The following is a 16,230-nucleotide window of genomic DNA, read 5'->3' as shown; positions in this document are numbered from 1 at the left end:
AGGCCTTGGGCAAAGTGTCCATCCAGCCTGTCAGCACAAACAGTCCCATGATAAATTGTTACACTTCAGGGAAATATAGAAGTAGAAGCCCATAACCACCACCGTTTTTTGTTTTTTTGTGTTTTTTTTTTTTTTCTTGGCAACTTCTGCCTAATCTACACCTCAAAGCCAAAGAGAACTCAGAGGGGGGTGCGAAGAACCTTTAAACACATTTTTTCCACAGTTCAATCTAAAACAAGCCAGAAGCAAGCCAGAATATCCAGGCGAGCAGCCTGTTCTTAAAGCAATGCTAGCAGTCTCTGAGACCGCAGCAGTTTACACAGAAGAGATGCAGTTTGTCTGCCTCTGCAACACAGGACAAAGAATCATGCATGTCAAACACGACATTGGTACACTTGTAAAAATTAAAGCTTTGGTCTTTGAAGAGGTGGACAGGAGGTCTACCATTCTGCAATGATTATGCCAACATTACGGATACACAGAATACCACTGTATTTTGCACAAAGAAGCCAGAATTCATGTGCTTATCTTGCATACCCCTTAATCTCACTCACTTGGCAAACCAGCTCTGAGCTGGGAGGGAAAGGCTACTCACATGATCATGCCAATACTCCATCTGACAGACAGATGCTCGCCGGTCGCATCCTGGGACAGCAATCAGTGGTCGACAGATGTTTATGTAGTATTTCTTGCGCTCACTTGGTCTTGAATTATCCATGGCATACCAGTTTTCACCTCTCTTCTCAGATTTTGCTAAGCTGAGCAGGAAGAGAAAGTTCTACGCTAAGAACACACATTCTTCATAGATTCTCTCTAGCTTTCTCTTTCAGTCTCAAGAAACAGAGCAACCGTAAGGTATTTCAGAATAACTTTTTCCCCCTCATTTTTAAGTGTTACAATTAAAAAGAATACTCCTAGAAAGTAGAGCACAGTTGACAAAATAGTTAAGTTTTTATTAAGCAAAACCATCCCAAAAAGTCAACTTGCATCTTAGGAGGCAAGTCAATATACTAGAGAGAAATACTGTCTTCATTTCAAGATATTTGCAGTTAAGATTGTCACAACAGATGAAGTTTCTAGTGCTGTCTACACAGGAAACTAACTTCATCCAGTGCTACACTATCAGCCAGAACACCTAACTACAATAGCCAAGTTATGTCGTATATATTACTCTCCTACCTTGACAAGTCATATTGGTCCATGGTGTTGGGATCAGTCACAACACATTCCAGAGGCATTTCGGGACAAGCGTATTCAGTGTACCACCTGAAGTTGTAGGTATAGTTATCTTCTACCTAAAAACCAGCAGAACAGGTCAGTGAGGCTTTCCACACAGAATACTTTGCAACTCACAGCTACTCCTTTATATGTTAAGCTTGTTATTTCCCTTTGGTTTTGGGATACACCTTCTCTGCACTGATTTATGTAGGTCTGTTTTGTTGTAGATCTTGTCATTTGCTGTGTCACCAGAAATACTGTTTCCAAAAATAACAGAACCAGAGCAACTACAGCAATGTGACTGCTGTCTGCTGTGTTACAGGAGACACAGTCCTACCACTTGTTACTTCTCAGCCAGTTTGGGGTTTTTTTCAGCTAGAAATAGATGATGACCAAAAGCACTAGTAATTACATGGCCCAGAGACTAGAGCGAAGTAAGAACCTGGATCCAGGTGAACAGCGTACTGTTCAGTGGTCAAGACAAGCTTTATGGCTGCAACAAGAAGCATATATACCAAGAGAAATAACTATTTCTCTTATTCTGCTTTATAGATACTGGATATTTCCATCCATGAATCTCTGCTTGCACTGGCCTAGCAGCAATTATTGTCAGGGATCCATTTTGGGATGGAGATCCTTCCTTTCTTCATATAAAACTTCTTACCTGATATTCAGGCTGACCTATTCCAGCCTGACGGTCACACAGGAAAGTTATAAGGGTAGATCGCTGTGTTTTCTTCTCATCATTGTATGCTGTACCATTTTTGTAGGTCAACTGAATCAGACCATCATAATATGAAAGTTTGGAACTCGGCAGTCCAAGACTCCAGAACTGATCCTTACTAGAAAAGAAAAAGTGGACTTTGAGACTGAACAGAATGCAAAATTAATTCTCTCTTTAAGAGAAGTCTTACAAGTAGTAAGCATACAGGTAAGTTAATAGAAGACACCCCAATAAGACAAAAGAATTAAGTAAGGTTGACTAGATATAAGTGAGTTAGAATGAATAGAATGCTGCCAAAAGGAAATTTAAAACACGAACAAGTGTCTGTCTTTGGAAAGGAAAGGAAGTTGTACCTTGCTTAGATATCTAGAAAACTTTAACACTCCCTTCTCTAGAGGAATGACAGAAATATCAAGTTCCCATTCTCCAGAGTAGAATTCACACTGCAGACACCCTAATGCTGGGCTTAAACTGGTTCCATGCAAATACGTGTGGACAGTGAAGACCTAGCACTGCACAACGGCAAGTCCTCACCCAGGGAACTGCCTTCACATGCTCTTAGCTCGGGACCAGCTTTGGTTCAGGGGCGTTTCTTTACTCTGAGTTAACACTGGCTCTATCAGACCTAGCCTGACCACCTTCCCCCGAAGAAGGTTTTTAGTGTCTGCACTAAACTCTCTTTGGCTGGAGAGTAACCCAGATAGAGCCAACTCAAGTACAGGTGCATGCGTTTGCACTGTACCACACCTCTGGCAACAGGCTGACCTGGAACCTGAAGCGTACAGATACTATCTGTACACAGCTTGTAGAAGATAACAGCAGCAACGATGCTGTTAGAGTAGCAGTATGCACTGGGACTGTGCCTGCACAGCACTTTCAGTAATGGAAGTACAGTGCAACACCCAAGCTCTGGGCTCCACCTCTGCATAAGGCAGCCACTACTCATCCTGAGCGCAGCAGTGCTTCTTTAGGCCAGCTCTTGGAATCCAGCTGACCCTGAATCCAAATTGTGCGTTGGCTTAATACAGCTGCAGCAGTTAATCTACAGCTTACAGTCCTTATGGGAAACATAAGGGGGAGCAATGGACACACTCAGTTAATCTCAACTGAGATTAACTAGCTTAAGCAGTTACATGTGTGTGCACTTTGCTTGAAACAGCTGGCAGCATAATTACTGCACTACCAAATAATATTTTACATGCAAATTACCTGAATCTATTACAGGCAGCACAGTAATTATTTTACATGCAAATTGTTCACTGTTACACACAGACAACACATCATGCAACAAAAGATCTTCTATTACAGACAAGAGAACTAGTTACTAACCTTTGTGTTACCTGGCACGCTGCTGATTTTGTGTGACACAACTCATCCAGCACACTGCCACAGATGTTTATGTAAAACAAGTATTCAGTAGTATTAACTATATAGTGCCCATTTTTCTTGGCCAGAGGTGATAAATCAAAAGAGAAGCCTAATCGGGAAGGAATAAACTTTGTCAGTTTAATTTTTTCCTGCCATCTCTCACAGGTTTTGATTCTACCAGTCACACAGCCAGTTCGCTTCCCCCCGAATAAGTCTCCTTCCATGTAATTATTGTTCCAGAAACAATTTGGACATACTAAAAGCATGTTTTCTTATACAGACATACTTACTACAGTAAAATGCACATTACACCTATTTTCCTCCACAAACACTAGGGAATATTAAATTCGTGCTGTTCTGGTCTTCCATACACACATGCTTAAAACTGCTTTGCTCAAATGTTGTGGGTGCTTAGACTTAGGCTGAACTCGCTTTGTTCTTGCTCATCAAAAGGACTCAGCGTTGTGACACAAGTTCTATCCCTCATGACCTTTCAATCTGCTGAACATAAATACATACCTGCCTGAGGATCAGAGACTTGACAGTTATCTCCTTCAGTTTTAGACAGGACACATGCAGCAGCAGTATACCAATCAAATGCATATGAACATACACCCTCAGACATCAAGATTGGAGCACTTTCTAGATCACCTGGTATCACAAGAGGAACGTGTTACACATACAGACAGTCAGGCTGCCAAAAGGAACTATGAAGTTAAGCCTAGGAACACTACCTCCTCCCCAACAGCAGACCAAGATTAAAGTACTCCTCTGAAAATGAGGACTAAATAGAACCAAAAATTCCTTGCGCAAATTCTTTGCATCCTCCTCCCCAGAATAAAAGTTTATCCCAGAGGTGAAGATGCACTGCTCCTCTGTTTCTGAGTACTATCACAATCTTAGAAACAATGTTTGCTTTGATACACAAACCTGGTGTTTTGCTACAAAGCAACAGCTTTATCAGGAAGTGGCGCATAACCTGATCCTAACAGCCAGCACACTTGGACAATTCAGCTTCCTCAGGCTGAGGTAGAGGAATACAGGTTTTCTGTTTCTCTGGGAGATGGTTTAACTAGTGGGCTATTATATGGAGATGAACAACATTAACAACTTCTGCAAATGCTTCTGCTTTTCATAAACTACAAGCAGTTTAGACACAAAACAGACTTATTGGAAAAGTTTTAAGTATCTGATCTCAGTTCAGAATGAGTCTTTCCCCATCAAGACAATCTAGGGATAGAAAGTGCTTTGTATAGCTTCCAGGTATTTGTGGAGCTTTAAACACTTAAATATACTTTCATCATGTTTGGGAGAATCTTAGTTCAAGAGAATTACTCAAGGGTCTTTAAAGAGTACTTGTATAAAGGGTGAACAGAGCTAAATACCTGCAATTACATTGCTATCATCCTAGTAAACAAACTGCAGTGCTTCAGCTTTTGCACAGAAGGAAATAAAAGGCACATGCTAATATTTAGCGCTCATGCCTGGATATATTAAATAACCTCCAGTTTTTAACTGTATCAGAGAACAGGATGTGGATATTCTCACCTGGTCTGCACATCAGAGTGATGACAGTTTTGATCTTTTTGTTAACACCACAGCTGTCTCCATTTGAATAGGTAAGTTGAATATTTTCTCCAACCTTTTTAGGAGAAGATACAAATGTTCCGAGATTCTTACTCTTGTTTTGTTTATCTGTAAAGACAGTAAATATATCACTTTTGTTTCCCTGGAAAGAAGTGAAGTTTACACTATTAAGAGAATATTAACTAGCCAAATGGAAAGTCTTAAGAAAGCATATGATTAGGATTCTGTTTTTAACCTCACCAAAACCATGGTATGAAGCCTGGAGGAGAGCGTAATACCATTCTTCAGTTAGAAAAGGCTACTTGCATCATTTCTTCTAGGGTCTCTGAGAGCACAAGAGAAATGTGCTCCTAACTCTGTTTCCTCAAATAACTGAAGGCACTCAGGGTGGCCAACTCCATTTGTAGAGGAAGTGCCAAGCCTTCAAAGCCTTACAAAAAAACCAAAACAAAAAAAACCAACCCACCCAAACGCACTCACCTACAGAGCAAATAGCAGCATCATCTGGGCAGCTGGAAGCTCCTCCTCTCTTCAGCACTTTATGGCAGACATTGATGTAATAATGCTTCCTCCCTACCTCCGAAAAGCTACTGTCCACAGCTTCCCAGTTCTGGGCTAACTCTGAAATACAGGGTGTCATTAAGAACAAGTCATCCGGCTTAATTGTTCTAGCCTCTCCATGCCAAAATGCCTTTTATCACAAAAAAGGACCCACATTTAAAACCACTTAAGATGACAGCCACCAAGGCAGTCATGGATATGGGGACTTTCATAAGGCACTCACTCCTTTTGGGATGAGGAAAGTGATCGTCAGTACCCCAGAAATCCACTAAGAAAAGCAAAAGCCAATTAATGTTCAGCTGAAGAACTGCACTAGAGGTGGCATGTAAACTCAGGACAAAAGCAACTGAAAGCTAGTTTTCATTGCCATACCTGAACTGCGGATGAGAGGTGACAAGTCATAGTGTTTTCTCTTATCAGCAACTCTGCAAAGGAGATCTTGTTTCTCTTTTACACATGCATATTTTGTATCCCAAGTAAAAAAATATGTGCAGTCCACTTCACCAGTAAACACTGGAGTTCCTCTACCTTCATTACCTTAACATTGAAGATGGATAAAAAGATGTCAGGTTTCCAGTGGGGGAAAGGGAGAAAAGCAAGGAGACTTGAGGACTAGCAATGAACAAGGAAGATAAAAATCCTTTTGCTGCACAGGAATTGTGTTTGTTGGGTTTTTTTGTTTGGTTTGTTTTTGTTTGGGTTTTTTTTGTTTGTTTGTTTTACTGTTGGCTAAGAAACAAGGCTGTTTTACACCTCAACATTCTTGATCATCAGTGTAAACTTAGAATAGCAGTGCTACTACACAGCACAAAACAATCCTGCCAGCCATAGAAATTAGTGCTTACTCTAACAATTCCTTGTGTTAGCGGTGGCTCAAAGCATGCATTCCTTTGAACGTAAGGCCTACTAGCAAGCACAGAAGTCAAATCCTGAGCAGAGTCATCACAGCTTGTTAAACTCACCTGCTGTTTCATTGCACTCAAAGTTTATGACAGTCATTCTCTGAAAGCCGGAACTACATGCATCCCCATTTGGATAAATTAGAGCGAGATCCCCATCAGAATATCTGAGTAAAAAGTCAGGTTTAGATAGAAACATGGGATCAGACACAATCACGCAGTGTTCTTCACGTAACAGAAGCCACTCTCTTGTTTATTTAATAATTGTCTCACTCAAAGGGAAAACAAATGCTTGTTCAACATTAATACTGACATTTCTACTACAACAAAGGCTTGCATCCGCTGATTTTTCTGGTTACTTTTCATGAATTTGTATAAAGTTTAAAGAATGCTCTAAAGTATGTAAAGATACATAGAGCATCTGTGCTTTCAGCTAGAATAGACTATTTTAGTTGGAAGGGACCTACAACGATCATCTAGTCCAACTGCCTGACCAATTCAGGGCTGACCAAGTTAAAGCATGTTATTAAGGGCATTGTCCAAACGCTCCTTAAACACTGACAGGCTTGGGGCATCAACCACCTCTCTAGAAAGCCTGTTCCAGTGTTTGACCACCCTCTCAGTAAAGAAATGCTTCCTAATGTCCAGTCTAAACCTCCCCTGCCACAGCTTTGAACCATTCCCACGCATCTTATTACTGGATAACAGGGAGGAGAGATCAGCACCTCCTTCTCCATTTCCCCTCCTCAGGAAGCTGTAGAGAGCAATGAGGTTGCCTCTCAGCCTCCTTTTCTCCAAAGGTGGAATATCTGTTCCCATTAGTTTACTGCATGGCTATTTTTGCAGGTGGAAGAAGCCATACATCCCGGAAGATTGCTCTGACAAGTCTGTCACGTGCTTACAGACAGATGGAAGACCATATGTAGGTGAATAATCTCTGCTTTGCAATCTCATGCAAACTATTGTCCCAGTATGCCACTTGGGAATCCTGAAGTTCTTAAAAAATTAAAAAAAAAAAAAAACCACAAAATACTGGACTTCAGTAGTCTTGGATATGATTAATGCACGCTTTTGCAAAGGAAGCAGAGATGCCCTCTTGTTGAGGACGGCTTCTAAAACATCCAATCCTGATGCCACTTTACATGCAAACCTCAAGGAGGGCAAGAGGCAACACAGCACAATCTGCAATTCTGACACCAAAGTTGATGAAAGTTTCTTCCCTGTCTACGCAACGGCCCCTACCAACCCCATCTGCTTCTTCATTTGCTAATGCTATCCTGGTATACTGTTAATGTTTTTCTGTACAAAACTGAGCAAAAATATTTGCATTTTGTATCAAATATTGCTTACATGGCAAATAAGGGCATCAAATTAGGAAACAAAGATCAGTCATTCAGACAAGTTAACAGGGCTAAAGAGCCTTTACACACCTTAGGGTTTGGTTCTCAAATCTTCCTGCCACTTTTTGCTGGTTATTTGAAGATTTTACTTGGCAAGATGAAGTGTATCCTGTGCTGTCCTTGCAGTTACCTGCAGTGGTTTTCCCACATATATTCAAGTAATAGTAATACTCCTCTTTGTCATCTTTGGCTAAATATGGTGTGACATAATCTGAATGAATAAGAAAAAGAAAAGTGTTCTAAAACACAGCAGAACAGATATAAAAATCTAAGTATCTATAGAGGACACTTTTCCTGTCTCCAAACATGGAACTGGAAAACTGGCTAGTCATACCACAAAAGAAAAATAGTGGCTTACCTGGAAGTTGAGTAAGTGGTCTTAAGTCAATGGAGATATCATGTTGCTCATTAGTCAGAAGACAGCTCCTACTCTCCAGGTAATCCCTGTGACAGGCATATTCAGTAACCCACTCGATTTCATACCGGCAATTTGTTTTTGCTGTGAGTTTGGGACCTGCACTCTGATACAGAAGTGAACAGAATTTAAATGACAAGTACAGAGACTCATTTGAAATATAAACTTTAAAGCAACAGTATCACATTCGTTTAGGGTCAGTAATGACTAACTTCACCTGTAAATTGCTTAACAGCTGCAAACATTGTCTCTGACCTCTCAGAAATAGGTGTTGAGAAGAAAGTAAAACAGCTTTTATTAATGATGTCGCAAACTAGAAGTCTAAACAGAGGTAAAGTATCAGGCACTAGCGGAAGGTCAGCAGTAGTAACAGTACATTAAAAAGCACTTTTCCTTAACATGTTGGCAAAAGCAGAGATACATGAGCCCAGATTGCTAAGCACAGCTTGGATTGCGTTTGCCTCAAAGGAGTCCTCAAAGAAGGGAGCAGAGATCAAGTGTTCTCCGAAGGCAAAGCAGCCTCTTAGACGCTGGTGTTTTAGCAACTTTGATTCCCTCAGTCCAAATCAAGACTGAAAGGCATTTGAGAATTCTTTAGCCAACACCTTCGTCAGATGCATTTTCTGTAGTGAAATATTTCTACACTTCTGGGAGAAGGGATAGTCTTGTTTTTCCTCACTTTAAACTGAAACATTTAGAAGCTCACCTTGTTTCATAAATCTGTGTTTCTGCCACCCACTAAAACAACAGGCAGATACACAGGTAAAGTATCAAATAAGTTACAGGCACAAGTAACATTAGCAATACCATTCATACTACATGTGTGCATAGCTGTAGTGAGGTATTACAAAGTGACAGTAGAGGAAGGCCTATGATTAGTTTCTGCAGTGATGAGGATGAAGTATGGTACCTATCTAGGTCAGATGAGAGACAAAGCATTAAACCAAAAGTTAGCCAGAGGAGAGTTCCTCCTTCGCTAACCTGCAACCAAAAGCGTCATGATATGAAATGGCAGAGCATTAGCAATAGCCACTCTGGCCCGATTTAAGGAGTGTGGGTGGCTGAGATTACCTGGCATTGCATCAAAGTGATCATCATACTGCACTGAAGCTAGGCTAAAACTGTGTCCTGCAAAAACTGAGCTGCTGCTTAACACTATAGATTTTACTTTAAGGTAATAGGAGTTCATGAGCCTGCTTTGTAAATGACAGACTTTTGCCATGCAATGACTCTTGCTAGCTATTTTTTTCCCTGAGGAAGGCCAGGTTAATAAAAAGCAAGTTACAGACAACAGTTGTAAGCATGCCCAGCCTGACTGATGATGGAAGAGTGCTCATCAGCAAGCAGAGCTCTGGGCCAAGCATTAACACTGTACTAGCTCTGTCCTACTCTCAGAGGAAAGCTTTGGACCCAGAAAAGGACAACCAAATTCACCAAAACAAGAAAGAACACCCCCGTGGGAAAATTTTACTCAAGTTCTTGTTTATCTCTTATAGTCTTCAAAAAGTCTTCTAGAATTTATTTAGATTCCTATACTCTTCACAATCTGCAAACCAGGAGGATTTCTGTTCCCTTCAGCCTTCAATAAAAGTGGAAGATAATGCACACAAAAGTTAAAAACCAACCATTTAACACAAACTAAAACAACAAAGTTACCTCTTCTCCCCTCTTTGATGGGCAAACAAAAGTGATCGTCACTGCTGGGTTATGGCCTAGGCAGAAGGCTGGCTTTTTTTCATCACTGTATATTCTCTCATAACTCAACACCAGCCTAGAAACAGAAAATGGCAAACCAAAAATACAATTAAGACACTATGCACTGTACAGAAGAAGGATATTTTTGAAAGAACATCCACCCTTTGCTAGATACCCAGGCAGGATATACCAAAGTAGCCCTGTTCCTGAAAGATACTTCTATGAAGGTCTTTATTCCTTTAATCTTACAGTTAACCAAAATAGAGATTAAGGCAGTCACAGCAAAATTACTTAATACAGCATCCTCTTGCACCCCAGTTAAGACTATGCTCAATGCCTTGTAACCCATTTTGTAGCGGGAACTTGGCTGATAGTCACAAGAACACTCTAGCTTTGCTCTCAAACTGCAGGAGAGCAGATGTGATAAACACTCTTGCAACTTCTGGAAGTAATAACCACTCATGTTTTACCACATTCCTATACTTTACCACCTCCGTATGTATAATCTCTTTCCTTTCTGCCCCCAGAATTAAAAGCAAGATGAACTCATTAGCAAATTGATAGGAGCAAGTCACCTGGGACAGATCAGGCAAGGCAGGAGTAGGAGAATGAAACATGGTAACTATCTGACAGAGAGACAAACGGCAAGATGACTTGGATGAGAAAACAAGGAGACCAACACAACTTCCCAACTAAGCATTACTGTTCTATAATATCTAACAGGCAGAAGACAACAGCTCGTGGAGGGGTGACAGCCTACCTTCAGGTCAGCCACACCTCTAATTGGCCTCCCTATACCTTAGGACACAGATATGCAGTCATCTTACTCTCTTCCTAGGCCACCCTAGTCTGATTGAGCACATACAATGAATTTTCCTCGAGCAATGAAGAGCTCATCAATCCTAGCAGTGATAAGATAAAGCTTTCTCGCCATCACTTTTATAGAGTACTAGTTGCACATTAATATGAGAACAAGCTCGTGCTTCCTCAGATGTAAGCTTCTGCCTTGGTATAGAACACCTCAGCCACTTGTTTCATGCTGGGGGAAAAGCCTTGCAAAGAAGGACTCGCAACTTAGTTTGTAAACCAGAAGAAAACCCACAACCCTGTCACTGTTATTAACCTGGTTTATTCTGCTTGTTTTCTTCAGCTTGCATCTGAAATAAAAAGAGTACTGCAGAAGTCAACAGGTAAGCAGGCTCAGATGACCTGAAGCTCAGAAAGATCAGCAAGACTCAGGCAAGTCCCCTGAGCCACATTGGGTTGTTTGGGTGTGGGGTTTTTTGTTGTTGTCTTGGGGTTGGTTGTTTTTTGGGGGAGCGGGGTGTTGGTTTGTGGGTTTTGGCGGGGGGCGGGGGGGTGCGTCTTTCAAGCTACACTTCCAGCACAAGAGGCAGCAAACAGAACAGAGGCAGCATCAGGGAAAGTTTCCCCTAGTTCTAGCTCTGCCACCACCAGGAACAATAAGCCTTGCATTGCTTACCTATTTCTTCTATTAAGAACTCATTAATGCAAAAATACAGAAGGGCAACATCCATCAACTTTTAAAGTACTCCTGGGCAGCAGAGCAAGCCAAAAACAGTGCGTAAACACACAGAGAGCCAAGTGCATTTACCCTGTGGGCCCTCAGACAGTAGGCAGATGGAGTCAAATGTCACTCTTCTGCTTGTGGGCAGAGAGCAGCAACCATTCCTTGCCTCAGAGTTTTGAAATTCTGTAAAAAGGTCTCTCACAATGAAGAAGAAAATTTGATCTATTACAGCAGTACAACAGGATGCTGAAAAAGACTCTGCCCTGTCATAATTTGAAGAAATTTCTTCTGTCAATGCTTCAAAATCAAAGTGGTATTGATGCTAAATTTTGGAAGACTCATCTGTTACCAAGACTGCTTTTTCCAGCCCAGATGACTGAGAAACGTTCACAGAAGTATCATCCCAAAAATTACATACCTGTCTTTGTCATGAAGTTTCAGCTGCTCCTGTGGATGGCCAACATCATATGCCTGACCTTCGTGTAACAAGCAAGCAGCACTGCCAGCAGGGCAGTTTCTGGTCTCTCCACTTGAACTTCCTGTTATAGAATATAGAAAACAGAATATAGGACTCAGTTTCTAAGCCCTGCTCTACCTGAAGTATCTTGCCGTTTTTTCTGCGGGCTCACTTACCATTCATTGCTTTACCCTTTTCTAAAAACACCTTTAAAGCAGGTTACATCAAAATGTGAAACTGGCAAGACTAAACCTGAAGTGCTTGTGATACACAGGGGGAAGTTCATGCTGCCCTGTTTTTGGACAGCAAATTCATCCTTCCTGCCAAAGTAGCTGCAGCTAGTTTCCAGTTGCTAGTACAGCTGCTGGATGCACAGGGCTTTGAGAACTTCTAGAAGTGTGCCAAGTTTTGCGGTTTTTTTCCCCACAACACCAAAACAATACCAAGTAATGGGTAACCCCTCCTCACAGGGAAGGTTTTTTCCTCTCCTTTGTTTCTTATAAACCAACTTATTCAAAGCTGTCAGCAAAAAGTTTCAGACTAACAGGATTTTTAAAAGAATAGACCTGCCACTAAAACTAGAAGTATTAAACCCTTAACAGGGGCATAAAATACGTATTTAACTGCAGAGTAGAAAACACAGCGGGAGTATACAGCTAAACCAGCCTTTTCAGCAAGTTTCAAATGAGTTATTTTGCTGGTTTAATTCCTTACATATACAGCTCCCAACTGACATGAAAGTGCTAGCCACGCACCATTACTTACCCAAGCACCTAAACACTACTTTAGATACATCTCAGGACATTCACTTGGAACTAAGCAACAGCCTGAACTGAAGCCCAAAGTAATAAATTTAGAGCACATGAAGTGCTATGAACTATCTTGGTCCTATTTGGCAGCAAACAGAAGCAGCTACAAGACAAGCTGAGCTCTTTCACTCAGTCCAGTTTAAGTCAACTTTTCTAACAAAAGAGGCATATCTCTGAACACCTCAATAGTTGGAGAGTAAGACTTGGCTTCACAGAAAGCAGCCTTCAAATCATCAAAAGTACCTTGAAACAATAGTGCAAGTCCTAAAATACCAACCTCTGGTCATAGGAAAACCTCAACTGAGGCACTGGAAAAGAACCACACTACTAGAAATTTATACACCAACAGGTGACACAAACAAGTATTCACACCTAAGTCCCTGCAGATGTTTATGAACAAGGAATCATCATCAGAATCATCCACCAAGTAGTGTCCTGAAACTTGGATGAGAGGATTCAAGTCATGTTTCTTCAAATCTTCATCAAACACATAGCAAGGGACCTAGAACAACAACAAAAAATTACATGCAATCCATGCTACACAAGTAGGGAGAAGTTATGAACAGGCATATATAAAGCCAAGTTAATACGTGGAAAAGGTTTTTATTTCTGGAAGCTCAAATACTTAAAGCTAGACTTAAAGCTAGATATGCTGACTAAACCAAGGCATCCAAAGTTAGACTGTTCTGCTCCAGCTTTTAGAAGAGTTTTACTATAAACAACCATTGAGATGACAAAAAAGGCTGAAGAGTTATTTAAAATTCTCAGCTCCACCCACTTCCAACAGATGCTTTATATGCCTATGAAAAAGTTAAGTCTATGGAGGTTGTTGGGATTCATTTAAGGTGGTGGCAGGTAGTCAGAGTGAAATTGCCAGATGTGTGAAGCGTAACTTCTGCATGGATAGTACATAGATTACCTCTTTCACAGGTTTAAACAAGTCTTTCTTGCAAGCCACAAAGGTCCTCCATTCAAAATAGTGCACGCACTCTGTTGCTGTTACAAATTCAGGGGTACCCTATTTAAAGGGGAAAAAATAATTCTTTGAAAAACAGACTTCAGTTTTATTTTACATCTGTAGACAGCAAGAACTTCATTCAAGAGATTAAGTAAAACAGAATATAGCACATCACAGAGTAAGGGCATACAGTTTCTTAATAGCACTTGTTAACAACAAGTTTGTTATTTAACAGCTTTGTTGGTAAACTCAGTAAGGTGCAGGGTACCAAATCCTTCTCAGTCTGCATATGCACCAATTCTCAAGTTAACATGTGCCAGTCCTAATATGCAGTAATTGTGCTACATCTTTTAGAAGCAGTCACTATGCCAATTGATATTGGCAGAAGCACCAGTCACATCTAGTTACTAGAAAGGAAAACACCGATACAAATGTGTATAACTAGATGAACAGCAAGGCAATGCATGGTTTACCAGTTCCCTGTCTTTTATCCTACAAAGACGACTGATCAGCAATCTCTTCTGCTACACAGAAAGAATACCTCTGATCTCAGCTACTTACTTTTATAGGCTCATGTTACACACATTTGTATCTATTTCAAGATGGGGGTTTTACTGTGGTTCAGGGCTGGATGCTCAACTGAATGTCTCTACTTCGAGAAAGACAACAATCAGATTTTTCCATTCTCTCTCCATCACCTCAGCTAGAAGCACTTTAGCATATTTAAACTGATTCCCTCCCTGTTTAACCCCGACATAAGAGTGTTGGAAACAATTTGTCCCAGACACTATTACAAAATCCTTTTACTAGGTCACATGAAGCAGAGGTGTTAGAACTACGTTAACTAGAAGAAGTTTGAAGATCGTTATGATCTGGTGTTACAGCTGGGGTTGAGCAATAATTTTTAATTTAGTTTAGAGAGTGAACTGCTGAAACAGAACAGGAAGCATTTAAGTCTCTGCTGCACTGGCACTTCGTTTGAATTGGCTAGATTTCCAAGAGGGAGTGTGCAACAGCATCATCAGTGGCAACAGCGGCACTAATAAGTACTTATCTCCAATACAAAAATATGTAAACTGATCACAGTCTGTACAGAATACCAAGCTGTGGTATCAGTGTAACTCCAAAAGCACGTGGAGGTGAACTGCATATATACATGCCCCTAGGAACTTTTCGGGGATCTCCATTTCAAGCAGATTCTCACAAACAACTACTCCCCCAGAAGCCCAGCTGGACGTGTAAGTACTGTTAGTCCAACTATGTGCAGACAAAAACTAATGCTTACTGTTGTCAGCTACGCTGACCCATAACAGAGGTCAGTCATTTTCTTCAATGCTGTTCTACTAAACAGCCATGCTAGGTCCACAGCTTAGGCACAGCCAGCATTTAAACAATAGCTCTCGTTGTTACAGCATCCTGTACGCTGTTGACTCATTTCTCCATATTATACTGTTAAAATACTACAGTGCAACCCCTGTAAAAACATTAAAGACCCAGAAGAGCCCATGATCAGAGCTAAGTTGCAGATCTGCAATTATTTTCTACCAGGACTGAATTTTGAAAGCCACAGTAGATAATGACCTTAATTTGGTACTAAAACATAACTGGCTTTTCCTTAAGCTGTGAAGCTCAGTAATTAGTACATCCATGAGTACAGCAAGTCTCCTTAAAAAGCAAGTCAGAAGTACTTGCCATTTCCATTGAAGATAAGAACTCGTGATTTAGACTTACCAGTGTTTTCCCACACAGGAAGTTAATGTTGCTTTGAATTTGGTGCTGACTGCCTTGCTGCAAGCACTTATGTGTAGTGTTGAGTTCGAGAAGAGTTTTAGAAACTTTTTGCAAGCCTAAGTCACCTAGGGTTTAAAAAAAAAAAAAAAAACAAAAAACAAAGAAAAGAAAATGTGTTATCATAATACAGCACCTTCACAGAAGCCCAACAGAGAGGCTCTAATTTCAAGGACTGAGCAGCACAAGACATACCAGTCCACTTGAAGACAGTCTTTGAACAGAGTACAACTGAAGACCTTCATTGCAGTTCTTGCGATTTGGAAGACTAGATCCAAGTTAAGATAGTGTTTGATATCTCTAATCACACTTCTACTTTCTCAAACGTTTTTAGCAAACACTTTGAATGTTAAGAAGCTCAACAGCAGGTGCCACTACAAACTAGTCACTGCCTTAGGAACAAGGGACTCCATCAGAAAACTGTTACCAACTAGTTTCAAGTACCACAATTCACTCCTTCCTCCCATCAGCTTCTATTTATCAGCTTTTTAGCCTTTAAGCCATTTATACAAATAGTGTCAGAACAATACGAGAGAGAGTCTATCATAGAACATAGAATAGTTTGGGTTGGAAGGGAACTTTAAAGGTCATCTAGTCCAACCCCCCTGCAATAAGCAGGGACATCTTCAACTAGATCAGGTTGCTCAGAGCCCCGTCCAACCTGACCTTGAGCGTTTCCAGGGATGGGGCATCCACAACTTCTCTGGGCAACCTGTTCCAGTGCCTCACCACCCTCATAGTGAAGAATTTCTTCCTTATATCTAATCTAAATCTACCCTCTTTCAGTTTAAAGCCATTACTCCTTGTCCTGTCACTACAT

At 40.8% G+C, this 16,230-nt stretch overlaps 1 protein-coding gene across 1 annotated transcript in view; it reads right to left on the bottom strand.

The window, feature by feature from the left end:
- Nucleotides 1–16,230, bottom strand: part of IGF2R (insulin-like growth factor 2 receptor) — a gene marked incomplete at its 5' end in the record, with an annotated part of 52,568 nt that overhangs the window by 30,786 nt on the left and 5,552 nt on the right. The window contains 16 exons of the mRNA XM_009325648.1: nt 596–758; nt 1,180–1,295; nt 1,883–2,060; nt 3,272–3,419; nt 3,830–3,961; nt 4,859–5,005; nt 5,378–5,518; nt 5,831–5,995; nt 6,421–6,524; nt 7,788–7,968; nt 8,116–8,278; nt 9,829–9,943; nt 11,817–11,937; nt 13,037–13,166; nt 13,584–13,682; nt 15,354–15,478. Of these exons, the coding sequence (XP_009323923.1) occupies nt 596–758; nt 1,180–1,295; nt 1,883–2,060; nt 3,272–3,419; nt 3,830–3,961; nt 4,859–5,005; nt 5,378–5,518; nt 5,831–5,995; nt 6,421–6,524; nt 7,788–7,968; nt 8,116–8,278; nt 9,829–9,943; nt 11,817–11,937; nt 13,037–13,166; nt 13,584–13,682; nt 15,354–15,478 (2,228 nt within the window). The remainder of the gene's footprint in view (nt 1–595; nt 759–1,179; nt 1,296–1,882; nt 2,061–3,271; nt 3,420–3,829; nt 3,962–4,858; nt 5,006–5,377; nt 5,519–5,830; nt 5,996–6,420; nt 6,525–7,787; nt 7,969–8,115; nt 8,279–9,828; nt 9,944–11,816; nt 11,938–13,036; nt 13,167–13,583; nt 13,683–15,353; nt 15,479–16,230) is intronic.

This window comes from Pygoscelis adeliae, unplaced genomic scaffold (assembly GCF_000699105.1).
Source record: "Pygoscelis adeliae isolate BGI_AS28 unplaced genomic scaffold, ASM69910v1 Scaffold300, whole genome shotgun sequence".
NCBI lineage: Eukaryota > Metazoa > Chordata > Aves > Sphenisciformes > Spheniscidae > Pygoscelis > Pygoscelis adeliae.
The sequence above is the reverse complement of the archived record's forward strand: the minus strand, read 5'-3'. Positions and strand labels throughout refer to the sequence as shown.